Source organism: Gymnogyps californianus, chromosome 7 (assembly GCF_018139145.2).
Source record: "Gymnogyps californianus isolate 813 chromosome 7, ASM1813914v2, whole genome shotgun sequence".
NCBI lineage: Eukaryota > Metazoa > Chordata > Aves > Accipitriformes > Cathartidae > Gymnogyps > Gymnogyps californianus.
In genome coordinates, this window is record NC_059477.1 from 44,006,413 (window position 1) to 44,025,347 (window position 18,935).

At 47.9% G+C, this 18,935-nt stretch overlaps 1 protein-coding gene across 5 annotated transcripts; it reads right to left on the reverse strand.

Annotated features, from left to right (window-relative positions):
• Positions 1-1,135: 1,135 nt before the first annotated feature.
• Positions 1,136-18,602, reverse strand: ACVR1C (activin A receptor type 1C). 5 transcript variants are annotated; one of them, XM_050899552.1, is made up of 9 exons: positions 18,438-18,602; positions 7,163-7,169; positions 6,230-6,475; positions 3,688-3,918; positions 3,286-3,453; positions 2,594-2,750; positions 1,955-2,079; positions 1,590-1,720; positions 1,136-1,261 (listed from the first exon to the last, which is right to left on the reverse strand). In XM_050899552.1, exons 1-9 carry the CDS (start codon positions 18,585-18,587, stop codon positions 1,136-1,138), a joined length of 1,341 nt encoding a protein of 446 aa, XP_050755509.1. In that variant the 5' UTR covers positions 18,588-18,602. The 5 variants fall into 5 exon arrangements, with proteins under 5 accessions (XP_050755509.1, XP_050755511.1, XP_050755510.1 ...); XM_050899554.1 differs by lacking the exon at positions 7,163-7,169 and adding an exon at positions 9,886-9,904 and having other exon boundaries at positions 6,230-6,454; XM_050899553.1 differs by lacking the exon at positions 7,163-7,169 and having other exon boundaries at positions 18,434-18,602.
• Between the last annotated feature and the right edge of the window lie 333 nt (positions 18,603-18,935).

Consider the following 18,935-nt stretch of genomic DNA (forward strand, 5'->3'; position numbering starts at 1 on the left):
GTGATCCAGTCCAGCGTGCAGGTACATTTGAAACATTAAGCGCCAAAAGCTAGGGTGGCAGAAAGCACGTCAATCTCCCGAAGTCACGGGCACTGCTCCGGCACGCAGCCTCAGCAGGAGCTCTGCCGCTCCCGAACGCCGCAGCGGCGGTTCCCGGTCGTGTGGGCATCCCCAAATCCTCCGACACAGCGAGGCGGGCTGCGCGGGATGTCACTGCAACGAGAAACGAACCTTTCTGCCAGGTTTCAACTGTTTTCCAAGAATAAATTTTGTTAAAGCTTCCCCCTATAACAGCAAAAGGCACTAAAAAAATGCTACCAGTGACAAATTGGCAAGATGTTGTTTAAAAATATATACTTTCTCAGTTTAGGTAGAATTTCTCCTATTCCATCCCTATGTATCTATCGGAAAAGTATTGCCTCTATTATTTTTCCTACTAACTGTTGAAAAGAAAAATTGTCCCTTGATCGATATGTTCAATGAACAAATTAACAGAGTAAAATAACTCCAAATCCTAACTATAATATTTTATATGAAATCAAGACAATAAAAATAAAAGTTAATAAAAAACTGACTAGACGCTTTTGTTCACAATATACATGCTTAGTGGAATTTTCATCTTTTTTATTTGCTTAGCTAATGATAAATATAGTATTTAAAAATGTATTTTACTGACAGCCCCTTTTCAGATTCCTGGATAAAAATATGTAAAAAGCTGGATTAAATTTGGTCTTTTACTTGGTTTGAGGATAAAACACATGGTTGCTGTTGCAAAAAGGCTTTAACCAATACCAGCTATTTCCAATACATTTGGGGTTTGACTAGGATAAAAAGCGCAATAGCGAAAGGTATTTTTACACTGTCGTGGTGTTTTAAGCCCCTTTCTGTAATTAGCCTAGTGTCTGACTTACTTTAGAAAACCAAAGCAAGTCATCGACTTGCTGTGTAAAACAGGAACTGCGAGTCAAAAGCTGCCCCTTCCAGTGGCCAAAGGTGAAGCTAGATGCCAGTGCTCTGGTTTGGGCACTTAAATACTGAACCACGTTATCTGAGGTAGACCAAAAATAAAAATAATATCACATGTCAAAAGATGAACAGAAGAATTCATTCCCCTCTCTTCCTCCAGGGAGCTCCGTCAGGCTTTGGAGTCCTCCTGCACACAGAGCTGTGAGATCGTCTTCTTAACACGCAGCGCGGTCAGCCGCGCGGCGCCGTTGGCGTACCAGCACTCGCGCATTATCCTGCCCATCACTCGCAGCGCCTGCAAATCAGAGACCAAAAGAACAGGTCAAGAATAAAACCGTCACCTCCTGCTTTTAGTTTTTCAAGTGCAACGCTGGAAGATAAAATATCGCTCTCTGAAACGGTAATACAACAGCAATGTCATAAATTAAGACCTGTATTCGAGAGAGTTCAGCACTTGGTGCAAAGACAGTTTTCTCTGTATTGATCTGGGAGCTGAGAAAGAGCTAGACATCTGAAACACATTTAAATTCAGGAGAGGCTGGACATGGCGTTCCCTTTGTCACACTGAAAAATTCTGTCTTAATTCACATGTGCTTTGTAATAAACTGGAAAACTGCTTTTACCTCACAGCTTTGCCACTGGTTTGGAATATTTGGTCTAAGCTTCTGCTCACAGACTACCCTTCTCATATCTTCTATCGAAGGATCAGAAGGCACAACGTCATAGTAAGGCAACTGGTATTCCTCAGTGATTCCTAGGAAAGATTTATTGTGTAGGTAACACAAAATCCAAAGTAGCTGCTCCAGAATAAACTCTAATTGTTTTTACAGGCAATGAGAGAGAACAGAGGAACATTTGGGGCCACCTTGGACAACTGCTCCACAACAGACTTCTATCGCCACATACTGCCAAGATAATTGAGAGTGCTTTTGTTTTATTGAAGATAAAAGCGCTCTGGATTGCAAAATGAAAAGGCCAGAAACCTCACCTCCAACGGAGCACCTTCGGGCTATCTCCCAGTATACTAGGCCAAGAGAGTATATGTCCGCACGCTTGAAGGACTCGAAGATGTTCATGTTCATCCCATCATCAAGTATCTCAGGAGCCATATACCTTTAAAGCACACAAAGGTCAATTTGCTAGAGGGAGTTCATACAGAAGACTGCAGCGGCGCTGTGGCATGCCGGGGCCAGGCAGCAGCCGGTCCTACTGGGAAAAAGGGAAAAAAATCGCTTTTGACAGCGATTCCGAGCGAAAGCAAGAGAGTCGGCCTGTGTGACGAACTTAATGCCGCGGCTGCCTACATCCACACACATCGCCGTGGCTCTTCACGGCGCTGGGAGCGATGCCCTGACTAGGCCCAGAAGCACACGGGGCGGCCGACGCGCGACGTCCATGCTGCAGAGCCGCGCTCCGTGTGGGGTGGCGAGCTCCGTCCCAGGCTGGGGCTGGCAACCACCTTCCGCACCCACCCAGCGGGGACGGAGGGCTTGGGTCTGTTCCCAACGCTCGGCAGACGCCGAAAGCAGAGGGGGAAGTCACCGATGGAGGGAAGGACCGAGAGGCTGAGAGGAGCCGTCCCCGCGGGGCGAACCGGGCCGGCGGTCGGCAGCCCGCCCTCACCCACCTCCTGGTCCCCACCCTGGGGTTCTGGGGAATGTCGATGGTGTTCAGCACCGAGTCGTGCTTCACCGCTAGGCCGAGGTCCGCGATGGCGCAGCTTTCGTTCCTCTTCACCAGGATGTTTTTGGATTTCAGATCTCGGTGCGCGATCGCTGGCTTGCCTGTTCGCAGAAAGAGAAAGCGCCGTCAATTTTGGTAACAACAGTATGGATTTTAATATAACGAGCAAGGAAGCAAAACCAGTTTTATTCAACTTTGTTACTATACCCTGTAAAAAAAACACTGAAGCCTATTTTGTACCAAGTAAAGCTCTGCTAAATGCCATCAAATTAAAAAAAAAACCTTGCAGGCATTTTTGTTCCGATATCTGTATTTCAGGAATAAAACACAAAAAGAGAAACTCAGTTCACCCTCCGAATTCATTTAGAAAATCTTTCATGAGCGCTCCCCTTTAGCACAGCTGCTCCCACAGGCATCCACTTAAAGACGGGGAAGGAGGCGCAGACAGTGCAAGTGGGAAGACAATACTCCTACTCTCTGTTTATACCGTACCACACATGCTTACGCTAATACTGTTTCTTGCCGTACAACAGTTTGTAAAATGCTTTACTATACCACGTCACCCATAAACGTTTTTGCAAATACCACTGAAGCTCCTTGAAATACTTGAAGGGCAAGCGGGAGGGAAGCACTTGCCTTGCGTGCTGACGATCTCCATGTGGAGGTGTGCCAGGCCGCTGGCCACCGACAGCGCCAGCTTGACCATGCCCTCCACCGTCACCGTGCCTCTGTTCAGGTAGTCGAACAGGGATCCTTGCTCGTGGTACTCGGAGACAAGCCAGAGCTGAGTCCACGTCCCATTATCTACCCGGAGGAAGCAAGATTATTCAGCTTTATTAAAAAAATCAGCCAGGAAAAGCCTTCCTCCCCATCTTGTGGCCAGCTCAGGCATGCAAAAGAACAAGTTCGCCGGCCACCCCACCGGGAAGGAGCTCAGGACAGCTGCGAGGTTCGAAGTGGTGTTTCAGATGGGAGCGGGGGCAGCGAAAGCAATTCTGAGACAGACACCCGGGATTTCACACACGACTCGCAGCATACCCTTGTTATCGGCAGCGATAAAGCCCAGGATGTTTTCGTGTCTCAGCATAACCGTCTGATAAATTTCTGCCTCCCGAAACCAGGACCGTTCGTCTCTGGAGGAGAAGATTTTCACAGCTACATCTTCCCCACACCATTTTCCACGCCAGACTTCGCCAAATCGGCCTTTTCCTACAATTTCCTGCAGGACAATAGTCCTTGCGATTGTTCTTTGTACGAGCAGAGGTAAACCTAGTTTAAAAAGAAGAGATTGGTATTTGTGAAATAGTTCAGCGGTGATCTTTAAATCCCGAAGTTGGACATTTTCCAGTGAGCTGTACTCATGACTTTGCTTTCAAGGAGTACCAAGGGAAAATCCTCTCCCAACCAAAATCTCCCAAACCCATCCTTTTCAATGTTACTTGCCCGATGAGTGTACATCGTGTCTGTCACTAGGTACAACAGACAACCTCAGTCCTGAAGCGATGTGGGTGCGAGCCCTCCCTGCCACCAGCTCCGTGCAGACCGAAGACCGGAGTGTCAGGTTCTGGTGCGTGCCAGTGACAGCCTAGCGCCTGTTAGTCTGCCAAGGGATACCAGGGAACCCCGCTTGCACTGGGGATACGCTCCACGGATGCCTTCAAGAGCCATAACCCAGTCTGGGTCACAACAGGAATTACATACCCCTCAGAGAAGGGGGCAGGGGACAGAAACAGCAAAGGTCTGAAAAACTGGCGTGTACGCCATGGCCTGCCTGGAAAATAAGCCCAGCTTTGCTATTGTGTTGACAAAGGAAAAAAGACTGGCTGTGACCGGTGTGTAAAAAGCCACAATAGACTGCAATAACCGTGCACTGGCAAACGCCGGGGCTGGACCTCAGCCCCGCCAGTCCCCACACCGGGCATCGCCCGCCGCATCCTTGGCAGCCTTCAGGGTCTTCCGCCCCCGGCTCTGCCCCGCCACGGCTACCAGCCCTGCCCAAGGTCACCTCTCGCTTCCCCTCCCGCTCGTCCCAGTAAACCACTACGCGGGTAAACTTCCCAGCAAAGCCAGGAGACCCGTATGACACAGGTCCCCTTCTTCCCCCACACTCCACCTCCCTAATCCCAAATAAATTTAAAAAACCCACAAAAAACAATAAAAATAAAAAAGCAGGCCTGAACTACTTAATTTGGTTTGATACGGACTACAGTTTGTTTTGCAGTCAATTAGTTGATCTGTTCTGGCTGAAATTTAAAAAAAAAAAATGAATTATCATAGCAGTTTCATTTTGTTTCACTAGCCATAAACCCCTGCCTCGTTTGATTTGATACTGTATTTGTTTGTGACTTAAAACAAAGAATTTTTTCGTTTGTTTTTTTTTTTTAAATCAAGACAACCTTGCTTTTAACAGGGCAAAATAATCGGCAGGAAAAATTAGAGTGTGAAGGCCAGCTTACTCAAATGCATCCAAATTTTCCCTCCGGTTTCCTCGACAGAGCCCTCACACCCTGCAGCCGCTACTGCCTTTAGAGGGGCTTGTCCTGGCTGCCTGTGGCCGACCCCCGGCTCGCCTCCGGGCACAGCGGGGCAAACTGGCCGTTTGGCTGACGTGAGAACAAACCGCACCGGTGCGCCTGAGGCTCGGCCTGCCTCCACTGTGGGTCAGCACAAGTAAAGCCCCGTTATTAGCTCAGGGATGTCTACGAACTGTTAGCACTTCAGGGTAAATAAAGCCAGTGTCTGCTCATTATATCTGTGAAAAAAACATTAGGGAAGTACAATCAATTAATCCTGAAAGTACGCAGTTCATGGAAAATAAATGAAATTAAGCACCATTTATAAATTTTTCACTTACAAATAAAAGTCAGCATGATTTACATATTTTTCAAGTAAATAAAAATTCTAGTTACAGAAAGCTGGGCTGTACAGACCAGATGTGCCACCAGCCTGATGAGCTGGAATTTTTGAATTCCACCTCATTTTTGCATTTCTTTGATTTAACAAGTTCTCAATAGCAATGGAGGCATCATAGTAGATAGGCTATCAGAAATGGGAAAAATATTAAAAAGGCTGGCGTTCTGCTCAAAACAAGAATTTGGAGTAACGTTATTTTGGTACCGCTATAAAAATTTCAGGAGTGGCATCCTGCCTCATTCAGTTAGACTTAGCACCTTTTATCATCAGCAATGCCACATCAGACGGCAATGTTTTGCTTCACACTTGAAACTGACTTCTGAATTAACTTGTTTAACTCTTCCATTCAAACAAAGAATGGAACTTTGTAATTTGACAGAAAAAGAGCAAACAAAGCCCTGTTGCTGCTGTAAGGTGTGGCCAAGCGTATTGGCACAAAACCTCCCTTGACATAAAACCTGTTGCTGGTGTAAGAGCCTCTGAGATAAGACCCACACCCACACCCTCTGCCCAGCAGGCAACGGTCTTCATCGCCCTACAAGCAAGGTGGCACGTTCGCCTTTGCTTTAAGCATCAAGAAAATTTGCTCCGAAAGTTGGCAGCGAAACAACGGCAGCCGCGCCGAGGCGAGGGCGGCGGGCAGGGCAGCTGGGCAGCCCCCACGTACCAGAGCCGGAGCCAGAGGTCGTCATGTCGTAGATGAGATCCTTCAGCGTCTTCCCGGAGTTCACCAGGTTGCACTCGGAGAGGGGCTCCTCCACGTTGGGCTGCTTCGCCCTGCCGCGGGCGCAGCGCCGGCCCTGGCAAGTCCACGCCGCCAGCACCGCCGCGAAGGAGAGGACGCAGACCGGCACTGCCACCGTCACCGCCAGCACCACGGGTCCCACGCTGGCTCTGCCGGGAGACTCCGACGCTTTCGGAAGACACAAGGGAGAGCAAGGGAAGAGGATGGTAAGTGAAGGGCTGCGGAGCGACAACATATTAAGATTTAATGATTTCCCACAGTCGTCCTGACTGGGACGGGCAGCAGCAAGACAGACCACATCTCTGGAAGCTACGGAGTCTTTTCCCCCCCACACACCTTTTTTGCCGGTAGCTTGGGCTCAGGTGAGCACTGTGATCACCACTGAACACCACCGTCTCAGACAGATCGCCCCACCAGCCGCTCCTCAAGGGAACACCAGTGGAGACGTCGAGCAGCGCCTGGCCGGTGGCAGCACGGCTGGAGGTAAGGAGCCGTACAGACCCTCGCCGCGCCTGCCCCCGGGAACGGCCCCAGGAAAGCTCCTCAGGCACGCTGACCCCCCCTGCACGGTACTGCCCCGTTGTACCTCCACTTATCTGTTACTAAACCCACACAGACTTCTCACAGCACAACACATCCTGGCCACCAGCTTCTCCAGCTAGTCCCACCCCACCTCTCAGTACCACTCACGACAGCAAACACCTGAAGAACATTCCCTTGCAATCGTTAGTTCCAAAAACGCAGCAGGGACCCTACAGAGAGTGCGGTTTTAATCTGTTCACGTTGGCAAAATGCCATTCGTCTGCAATCAGCTGATCCCCCCCCTCCCCACTGCAGAAGATCAAGAGACAGGACCAGCAAGCTCTCTGCGGGAGCCCGACCGAGACGTAGCCGAGTGCACCGGGCTGCGCCAGCATGCCCACCGCCCCGACGGCCAGCAACCTGCGCTTCGCACACAGCAGCACGGGCGGCAGCTCCATACGCAGGTCACCTGCGTTCAGCGAGAGATACCTTACCGGCCGTACAACCGGTGTGCACAGTGCCCTTCCCACACTTGAACGCTTGTGTACAAATTTCTCAGCACACTGTCCCTGCTGAAAGCAAATCCTTGGAAAAAACAATTTCCTAGCACTTAACGCCTACAGGAATACAAAGTTCTAGTAAATGAGGCATTAAAAGGATATCTAAGACAGAACACTTTTGGAACTTGTGTTCATGAAGCTGTATTTCACAAGGGTCAAGAAACAGGACTGTCCTAGATAATTTTCCATTTTAAAACTACAGGGGTAAAAAACATATCAAGAAGCTATAGGAAGACATTATTAAGGTATTTACTTGCACATGCACGCACACACACACAAATCCCTTAATTCCCCCAAAATTGTAAATAAGCTTAAAAAAAAAAGGGAAAAAAAAAAACAATCAACCAACCCCACCCGCCCCAAATAAAACAAAACAGAAACACGACCCAAAAAAACCCCTCAACACTCAGAATCACAAGTACCAAACAGTGGATCCAAAGGCTACGGAAGATTTAAGAATCATGACCTCCACACCATGCAAAGTCACCCCTTAGCCGTTCTAGAAAACAAAAAGGCCCTCTCTCCCTTTAGGCAAATGCTAAGCAATGTGTACACTGTAATCCGAATTTTGAGAATAACTGAGACTCCACGTCACTTCAGTGACGTGGAGTCTCAGAAGCAGCAGCCTGACGGCCCTCAGCATTGACTGCTACTTTCCTCCAGTTAATATTACAATAGAAGTACTTCTTCTTCAAAGGGCCTTGTCAAGCCACGCACTCCATCATTCAGAAGTGCCAGGAGCAGAGTCAGCTGTGCAAAGTTAACCTGTTCCTTTTTCTTCTCTTCCTTACATTATAGCACTATGCACTTTAACTATGTGAGAAAAGAAAATAACCAAAATGTTAACAACAGAAGGCCCCATGTCTATTCACAGTGCACAATTCAAACCCTTCTGAAAACAAAGCTGTTATGTGTTGCCCACAGGCTTTTCCTTTAATAGACTACAACAGGACTCTCAGGGGGTTATCTGGTAGGTTTGTAAGAGGACTCGCAAGCAGGATTCCTCCTTGCAACTACTGCTTGTTAACCGATACACCGTGATTTCCTAGGCTGTTTTTAATTATATTTCCGGGTGGCAGAGATTTCCCCCGAAGTAGGTATGAAGTGCAGTTAAGCATGTATCCTCTATCACACGAACTTCGGTGCTGTCGCTGGGCTCTGCACCTTGCAGAGCTGCTCCTGCCGCACAGGACCGCACGGCTGAGAGACGCTGCGTACAGCTGCGAGGTGCCGGCTTTGGGCACGCTGAAGGCTGCAGAGGGGGACTGCCGCGCTACGCAGCAGGGCACGTAGCTGGTGCGATGTGTCAGGGTGAGGAGTTGTCCCCTGGGTGTTCAAAACACAGCACTTCTAGTGCATCACCCACATCAACGTCCTCACCCGCAGATCCAAGCAGATTCATTATCTATCAGCAGGGGCTGTTAAAGACAAACATGCACAAGATACTTACTATGTCAGTTCTTCCCACCGACTGCTGAAAAACAACCTAGCATGAAATGAACAAAACATAAAACTTTATTGTTCTTAGGCCAGTGCAAACAGTATCACAAGGAAAATAATCAGGAAGCCTTGAACAGCAACAACCGAGCCAGTGGGAAGAGAGACTCAGATGGGCGTTTTCGCAGACTGGCACACGAGCTCAGCACCCTGAACCGGAGCAGCGATTCTCCCTGCTGCAAGCAGCAGTGACAAGCAGTCCTACCGCAAAACGTGTGCTCGTAGCAGTGAGCAATCTTAAGCACCTGCAGAGCCCGTGGGTGCTGCACGTCGCACGCCAACAGGCAGGCAGAGAGCAAGCAGTGGTCCTGCTGGGACATCCTTCACCTGCGCCTCCTGCTCGTGCCTGCGAGCCTTGCCGTACGCCCACGTCGTCTTCTGCTGGAGAGCCGATTCGCTTCATCAGCGTACGGTCTGCTGCCGGGTCACAGCAGTCCCTTCTCGCAGCGTACGTTCACCGCTGTCCTGCATCCCCCTCCCAGTCCTTCCAGCTCCTTCCTTCTCTTCCTTCTTTTCCTGCAGCTCCCTCCATTCCGGAGCACCACTCTTTCCAGAAGCAAACTTCTTAAAAATCTCCACTTCTGTTCTCTTTTTCTCTACTTTCAAGCCTGTCTCCTTGCAGTCTGGATGTTACAGGTGGCAAACCTGTACAGGCAGAAAAGAGTAACAGTTACTGTTGGCTTTCTTTTTATCTTAAAATTATATACATACCTATGTATATACATAAAACTTCCCAGGATCTCCTGAAACTGGGAAGCAGCTCCAGCAGTCCTTCAAATAGCAGAAAAGCCAAGTTTTCTAAGGGCACAGTACATTACTTTGCTTAGCTTTTCTTAGCTGCTCCTGAATGAGCTGCACATCACATTGCTGCGGTAACACCTCACCCTGCATTTAGAGAGACTGCACAGGCCATGATTTCAGACTGGCAGCTAACGGAGTAACTGGGTGACGACAACAAGCACAAAGGATTGAGGCGTGGAGCGAGGCGAGTGGAGAAACGTGCATTTCCACAAGCACTCTTTTCATTGCAGGACATGCTCCCGACTCATGATGAACCTAAAAGAAAGTACCCATCTTTGAAGGGCTTTTAATATTAAAGCCATATTACCATACTGGCTATGTCTACACTACCTTGTCATACGTTCCGCAAATCTAGGTTCGGTTCCTAGATTTGCCAACAGAATTAAGTGAGACAACAATGCGGTTTAGGCTTCTGGGACCTGACAATTTGTAACTCGCAGTGCACTGTTTGTACGCTGCAAAGCACTGAAACAGGTTTTATAGCAGAATTTTAAGGGGCTCCTAAAAAATGCTCAGTGTATCTTTAAAAAAAGCAACAAAACCATTCTTATCAGAAAAAACATCTGCAATTTTAACAGAAAAGTGATCTGACGCATTTTTACTGAAAACGTGTATGAGCGCAATTTGTATCATCAAAGAACTGCAGTGCAGGCCTTGTGAGAGAACTGCAACAGAACTTAATTTTTAGAGCTATTTCCCTCCCATACGGCATTTTGGGAGCCAGGCAAGCAGCAGGGCAGGCTGGAGAAGCGGCAGGTCTAGCAGGGACCCGGTGAGCACAGCAGGCCAGCAAGCTCATTTTGACACTCTGGGGCAAGGAGCAGGAGAAACCTTGGCTGGAGCAGGAGGACGGAGGAGGGAGCAGAGAGACAAAGACACTCACGGCCATTCTGGGGATGCAGAGCGAGACATCAGAGCAAAGCAGAAGCAAAATTCAAAGACTCTCCCACACCCACTCAGGAGGGTGACATCCAGCATCAGGAATACAAACAGACACCAGCTTTATGACTTATGCAGTGGCAGCTGTTCACAATAAAATCAAGTTCAGTGATGCTTACAGGTCTCCTCTGAGATGCCGCTAAGTTGAGAGCGCTCAGGTGCAGAAGGCAAGTTGGCAGTCGGACTGGAAGCTGAGGTGTCCGGGCCAGTTTGCACGGGGTCTCCACCGAATTCCTGGCAAATGAAGAGATCCTGACTGTCTAGAGAAGTTTCTTGGAAGGAGTCAACCGGAAACCTCCTTTGTCATCCTTTAGTCTACCGGCCGTACCAAAGACAACGTGCGGATCAAGGCTGGTGGCAACTACTCAAACCCTCTCCAGTTCTTCACAGAGCACACACAGGAGACTTGAGAAGTACCAGCGCTGCGATTTCTGCTTTACAGTTGGTTGTGGGCCATCTTCAATCCTGACCTCTTGCAGCATGGTGTCCTGCAGCCAGGACCGCAGCCGTGCCCATTTCTGGGCTTGCACACCATGACCCCTTGGGGATCCTTGGGGCTTCCCACAGCACAAACCATACACCGGAGGGGTGACAAACAGCACAAGTGCAAAATACAGAACATGCAAGGCACAAACAGTAATTAAAGGCGACATCACCAGATCAGTGTGGTAATGTTTACAGCAGTTGTGCAATGTTAAACTCTTTGGGAAATAAGAAAATCCCTCATGACTACCTAAAACCATCAAATCAACACCATTAATCATAACATTTTGCAATCTGATTTCGAATGTACTATTCAATGACTTACTAATCAAGAATAGAAGCTGAAGACATGTTGCCATGTATGAAACAAAACCAGCACATCTGGGAACATTTAGCAATTTCACAATATGGTATAGTTATATTCCAAGTTGTGTAAACAAAATAGTACTTTTAGGCAGCAAAAAAAAAGGAAGGATTTTTTTTTCCCCCTCCAATGAAAAAGACACTCACACACAATGTTTGCCTTGCTTTTTACATATAATGGGCACCGTAAGACTTCTAAAAGCCCGGAACAACACATGTTTAAGTTCCTAAGATACTCAGGGGGAAAAAATTATGTATTCTTTCCAATGTAGTAAGAAAATATATTGCATCTAATGGGGGGCTCTAGTCAGACATACAGAATATTTTTAAACAATTTCAACAATACACAATTTGGACTAGAGACTAAAATTAAGTTTCTCCAGCTTCCACCATAACTACAGACCCCGTCACCCCTTTCAGGACATTCAGAAATCAGCTGGGAAAGGTCTGCTTAAGGATCCAGAAGTTCAAGCAAACCCATCAGGGATACAGCTACGAGATAAACAGACGCATTATCTGAATTGCTATTTCCCCCCTCCCCTGGCCCCAGCCCTGCCTTCTCTTTGCATGGCTGTATTCTTACCAGTCCCTCCAGAGAACACAAATCTGGGATGGCCAAGATGGACAGAAGTATGTGAAATATTTGCGGAACAAGACATCCACAGAGCAGCTGTGACATGCGCAGGCTGGAGCTCTGCCCACAGGGGTTTTGTTGAGGAGAACCTCAGGAGATCAGTCCAACCAGGGGATTATCCCAGGAACTGCACCAGCGGTGCAGCACTGAACCGCACCGACACGAAGAGGAAACAGGTTTGGCACATCTCGTGCAGCTATTCCAGTCTCTGAGCAGCTCTGCACCACTACAACCCAAGCTGACAGCCCATGTTCTGGGTCACGGACCGCTAACCTCCTAACAGCCAGAAAGAGAACGTCCGTAATCTAGAGGCTGATGTGTTCAGGCCAGCTGTTACTGGACTGAAGCACTTCTCACACTGGCCCACCTAGGTCCCAGAGACCACATCTTCTCCGTAGCCCCTGCCCAGGCTCAGCCCACCCCTGGCAGGCTGGAAGGCACCAGACCCAGATGGAGGTTTGTCACAAGCGGCTCTTCCTCCCCACTTTTTTTTGAGTCCTGACCTCCATCCGAGGCTGTCCGTGCCACAGCAGACAAGCTCATTTTCTTCATTAAAAAAAACAAAACAGAAAACAGCCAGCTAAATCAAGTTTCTATTACTACTTTGCAGCAGAGTAGTAACACAAACTGTTAATGTTGGCTGCTGAACTCTAGCAGTGGCTTTCAGAAACCATCAGTTAAGAGGAAACAAAGCAGCCACAGAGAAGAGAGAAACAAATATATAAAAATATTTCCCCTCCTCTTCTTTTTTTGCTCCATTCCCCATCCTCCCTGCTTTTATCCATCACTAAAACGTTAGGAGAGCTAGTGAGAAGAATTGTGTTCTGTCTCTTCACTCATTGTTCAGACCTTCCTTCTAACTCTACTCTTGGACCGAGTCCATGCTGGGAAAACAAAGTGAGACCCTTTCATCCTGTTCAATAACAGATGAGCCAAAAATAAAGGAGAGGGAAAGCCAGAGCTCTGCCCTGAACCGTACCCTGCAGCACAGCCCGCACATCTCTCTGCCCTTCAGGACCTGGGGAAGCTCTCAAGGGCCATAAATGATTTAAGAGATTTCCCTTACAATTTATATTCAAACGCTGGGTTTTATTCAGCAGGTTATTGGTTGAAGGCTGATTTTTCTCATTTTCTGCATGAATATGTACCTTATAAAACTTCTGGTAGTGTCTGACTTCTTTAATACTAACATATCCATGTATATCATTTTCCTAAAAGGGCTTTAATGTCTTTAGGCATTTTCAAACAGGTAAATGAAGAGTAATTATTTGTTCATGCAAAATCTACAGATTATATTAAAAAAAACCCAAGAAAATACAAGAATCTTGCCCAACAATTAGTCTAACTGGTACCATTCGTCTCTCTTGGCAATATGAATATACTCAAGGGATTTTTGTCTTAGGAATTCTATTATATTTCCCTTTCTTTCATCCCAGTGAGTACCACTGTAGGTGATATGAGGGCCATTTGTGCCTTTGTACAGTTTGGGCAACAGAAATAAAGAAGAGAGCTGGCAAATTACTTATTATACAGTTTGTTAATCCCAGTATTAGCTTAATCTTGTTGCATAAAGCCTCCTTTCTCCTCTGACTCATCTTCCATTATGCAAATACAGAAAGAAATCATACGCTTTTTATCTCAAGTTCTGGAGATGCTGCTGTGCCAGGTCACCCAAAACAGAGCAGAGAGGAAACCGTTCTTGCTGCGTGCTGCCTTTTGCTGGAATGACAGAGATACTTTGGAAGGAAAAACCCTAAAACCAGAGAATTCTTTGCTGTGCTGAAGTTTCCCACCAGCTCACGGACGTGTGGCTGTACACACTGAACACATCCCCATGTTTTTTCTCAGGGAGGCTGACATTTTCTTTAGCCAGCCTCTGAAAGCAGTCTGGTCAGAAAGCCCAGAATCCTGTGACAAATCTGCAAACCCACCTGCACCCATCCAGCCTCAGTTGCCAGCATCTGTAAAGACAGAGACTTAATATCCAGCGTCACTAGGTGTTTCGAGATCAAGAGGTTAGAATGAGCAGCAGCGTGAACTTTTCTCCACACACCTGTAGACATGCAAAGACACCAGAGCTCAAGAAAGTCCTGTTAACTGTATCTGGTGACAAATGTAAAGCGTCTGAGCCTTCAGGCTCCGGTTCAACAGCTGCTGAGTCACTGCCTCCATCTAAGGAGGCAATTGAAGCCAACATCAACTTTGCTGCTTCGGAGAAGGGATGGGAAACAAGATCCGCAGCCTGTACTTACTCTTCCTGGGGCCAAACACCACCCTCCGCCATAACCAAATGTAAGCATCGGGTTATAAGAAGCTCCAGTAGTCTACTCCCGGGCTGCAGGTAAAGGTCCGTCATCTGCGAACAGGCTTGTGAGCGGGGTACATCCCGCTCACAAGCGGGGTGCGGGCAGAGATCACAAGCACCGTCTCCCAGATCTGAAATATGGTCTGAAAATCCTGTGAGACACAAGCCTACAACTACAAGAAGTCTTCTAGATCTTATTAGCAACTCCTCAAAATAGCCTGTTACACGCTGAGGTGCACAGAGGCAATTTCTCATAGAGAGAGAGATTCACAGAAAGGTGCAGCGAGGAAGTGGCATGCAGGTCATTTTCTGCAGCCCTGTCATGACATCCCACTGACGGGGGAAGGTCACCTCAAGCCACCTGCTGGGGCAGAAAGTATCCCAGTGAAAATGGTAGAAAACTGGAAATTAATTCAGGGTAACACAGAAAACCCCTAATTACTGCAAACTAATCCAGCACTTTGAAACTCAGCACCTGTTAATGCAAAGTACTGTAATGAAATCCCTGCCAACAAGAAGTATATAAAAAGCAGATATCCAGGTTGAATCTGTCCTTAAAGATGTGTATTTTCAGACATTGTAAAAAAAAACCAACTCAAAACAAGAACAACCTCCTCATGCAAGGCACAGTAACAAGAGCTCTGCTGCTGACTGAGGCACGCAATGCCATCTACAGTTTTACTATGGAAATTCATGCACAGGCAATCAAAACAAACAAATTGCTTTCTGCCCTCAGAGATCCTCATGCTGCAAGTCATTTGATTGTTTTCCAGTCACTCTTGATACATTTACAACATAAGCCCTTGGTAATTAACACACAGTGCAGCCAAAGCAGGTCGGCATGAAGAAGAGCTGAAGGACGGGCTTGGGTCCCCGGCTGGATGCAGCTGCAGGAACCCGGAGGGAAGAGCCTGCCGAAGCTCCTGCCTCGGCTGGCAGGGATGTGCACCACACTGGGCCTTCTCAAGGCTTCTCCTCCTCCGTGAGATTCACTCCTGCCTAAAGGCAAGCTTTTCATATCCACGTGCTCTACTTTTAAACTAGAATCTGCATAATGGAGAGAGATAGACAGACAGACAGACAGACAGAACTTCCATGTCAAGATGTCTGTACCAAGTGTCAAACTGCATGTATTATTGCTCTTTTAAGAGAGGGTGGTGGGAGGTGGGCTGGCCTAAATAAGTGCCTTGACAAAGCAGGTATATTTTAAAGACCAGAAAGCCTGCGTGCTAAGTTAGGCACTAATAAACAGACCCAGTAGCTTACTTAGTTACCCACCATGACTGGCAAGGGACAACCAACCAACACGAGACAAGCCATACAATGGTACACAGTGACATGCCGGAGGAAGAGGTGACATTACACACGGACCTCTGGGCCAAGCAATCCTGCCTGGGGCCTTGCCCCAGCACGGGCCGAGCACAGCTTTTATAATGTCAGTAAGATAACGGACTAATCACTACACCTAGAACTGCCTCCACGTTTTGTCAGACCACTTGACAGTCCCAGTGCTGGTTATTTGCTATGGTGCCTCCACTTTAAATCTCCTGCCCTCAGTCAGAGACGAACCCAAGATCTAGATTTGGATTTCTGAGTGCCATGTAAGACCAGAAGTGAAAGAAGAAAAAATGCAAGCTGAGCAAGGAGTTGCCTAAAAACTCACTTTGGAAACAGCAATTTCCTCAGCACAGGAATGCACCTACAAAGGCAGCCTAGGCAATAAACTGGTTTTCCCCGTGGCAGAGCCCGCTGCCGCCGGCACGGCAGGTACGCCTCCGGCTCGAAACCTCGGGATGCGAAGGGCGCGGGTGCTGCAGAGGCAGCCCGGCACAGCCCCGGCTCGTGCAGCCCAGCTCCCTCACCTACATACTCAGCAATGCCCCTTAGAAAGTTTATTTTTACTGGGGCCCAAATGAAGCTTTCCTACAATACGAATTATGCGAAGAAGGGCTGTCAGAAAAGACCAGCAAACAAATAACATCGGCACTGTTAAATTTTCGACTAACATGAACTCCCCCAAATGTTTAGAGCAAAGGGCTCAGGCTAAAAATTAAGTAAGTGATTTTCTCTGGTACTGAAATATGAAACCAGAGGTTTTGCAACTACCAGTTTAAGCGCTAGGACGACAGACATGCCTCCACCGCTCCTCTATAAATAGCAGTTTTCTCCCAAGATTCCAGCATCCCAACCTGAAAAAAAAAAAGCATGGTATTTTATTTCTACATTTCCAGAGCACAACCGCTATTACTATCTCCCTTCTGTTGTCAACGGAAAGAAAAATACTTAAATAATCCTTATTCCTGCCCCACGCAATGGGTGAGATGAGGTACAGGGGTTCAGACCTCCCAGCTGTCAGGCTTCTATCTACCTAGGCTGGCTCCTGCAGAGAGGCCGGTGGGAACAGACCTTCCTCTGGCAGCATCCAGCATCTGCCTGTCCGCACCAGGAGATGACGGTCCCCAAGGCTACCCCATGGTCTGCCCTCCTGTATCTTATATGATACAGCAAGCGCTTCCAGTAACAGCCTTTTAAATTCTGTTAAGTACTATATGATAGCAGCTTAGATGCAAGCTATAATTGTAAATTATGTATTGATTTGCATCCTTCTTACCTGTAACATCTCTCACTGGTATAAGTATATAAAAAGGTATCATCTGATAAAGCAGTATATTTTACAGCTTTTAAAAAGAAGCCTGGATTAAACACAAATCTTGGAAAGAAGAGTCAAATAATTAAACCTAAAAATAGTATAAATATTTATTTTTAAAAAGCACTGAATCAACTTCATTACACAATTTTGAGTCTGGCAGACTCAAGTACTGCACCAGCTGTGTAATACACAGAGCTCCTGGAAGTGCAAATCTTTTTCCTCCTAATTGGGACCAGGAATCTTACACTTTCTCGTCCCTGCTGGGCAAGAATCAATGATACCGATCTAACACCGAAGAAAAGCTGCCTTACGAGCTGCTAAAACGAACTGCAGAACCCCACAGTTCAAGACAGACTAACAAGATTGCTGAAACGGCATCAGCCGCAGACGTCCCTCAGCGATGACCCGGTGGCCTTTACCCCTCTCGCCCCCCAGCAGAAGACCCTACGTGCCGTATGACCCCTATCAACAGAGAGGACACATCTGCCTTCCTGACCGCAACGGAGCCACTGCAAACCCCTTCCTTCTAACGCACAGGCGCGCCAACGTAAGCTGCAGCCACTGCTCATCAATCCAGCTCACAACGACATGGCGCTCGGTGACACAGACCGGCCAAGGACAAGGAGGAGAGCGGCTCCTCATGTGCCGGGGGACTGCCCCATCACGGGTCGAACCGCACCGCCAACCCAGACGCTTGTCTGTCCGAAAACACAGGGGTGCATTTCCCATATACAATTCACAGTCAGCACCTACAACTAACCGCCTTCCTTCCAAATCTCTCTAGTCTGAATTCTTACCCGAGCCAGCAAAAGCAGATCTTTTAAATTGTGTGCAGAGATGTTTGGGACTGTAAAACTTCAGCCAGTGCAAGGTCTTCATTATTTCCTTGTGACACACCAGTTAACAGCTCTCAGTTCCTCACAATTGCCAATTCACAGCTGCTATACATTGCTGATCCATGCCCCATGGAAAGTCCCCAGTACATCAGATATCACCTTCCTAACATCTAGACTAATGCCAATTCAAATCACAAACGCCCTTAAGATATTCCAGCCCACAAAATCGGTGAGGTTACAAGTCTGTTTCCTTCAGACACTTCCTTTCATCTTCACGGTTAATGCCTCGTGGGATATCAAAGACAGCATTTGGAATATCTTTAGGAGATGCAAGAAAACCACTCTTCCCCAAATAGTTGCAGTTTAGATTTTTCCTGTCTGAAACAAGTTGGGAAAAAAATAGCTACTGTTTTATAGACAGCCTTGAAAATCGCCATTAGCTGGCTCTCACGGTCACGTCCTCTGCACAGCATTTCTGCACTCTCAAGCTGTCACACAAGCGTTTGAACAGTGTTTCGCACTCGGACGGCACTTACCGACGGGCAGGCGGAGGGTGATGTTGTTGCAGAAGTCGGTGTAGCAGCACTCGGTCTTCGTGATGTTCTTGGAACTGTGGCAGAAGACCTGCGCGTTCAGCTCCGGGAGGGAGACGCAGGACTTGATCACCTCCTCCCGCCCGTTGGTCAGCATGACGGAAGCCCAGCAGGCACCCTCCGTCTGGCAGGTGAAGTTGGTGTGCTCGCACAGCTGGCACACGCACTGGAGACCTGAAAAAGAGGTTTCCAGCTTTCGTGAGAAGACCCCAGGAAGACAGACCCCAGGAAGACAGACCCCCACGGCAACCGTGCCAGCTTGTCTTGCCAGTCGGCCAGGCTAGCCAGTTCACCACGAGCACCCCACGGGAGCTCCAGCGCAGGTCCCGTGCCGGGGCCGTCGCCTGTGCCGGTGAACGGGCTCCTGGGCTACAGGAGGAAGCCGGTCCTGGGAGGCCCCCGACAGCACAGGTCCCCAACACCGGCAGATGACAAGTTTTTAAAC

Excerpts from the sequence above, each read along its gene's own strand:
- ACVR1C (XM_050899552.1), bottom strand. The coding sequence starts at position 18,587 with ATGCTGACCAACGGGCGGGAGGAGGTGATCAAGTCCTGCGTCTCCCTC. Across the intron at positions 2,080-2,593 it reads CCCAGGGTGGGGACCAGGAG|GTATATGGCTCCTGAGATAC; the intron begins GTGGGTGAGGGC and ends TGTGCTTTAAAG. Across the intron at positions 1,262-1,589 it reads ACCAGTGGCAAAGCTGTGAG|GCGCTGCGAGTGATGGGCAG; the intron begins GTAAAAGCAGTT and ends TCTGATTTGCAG.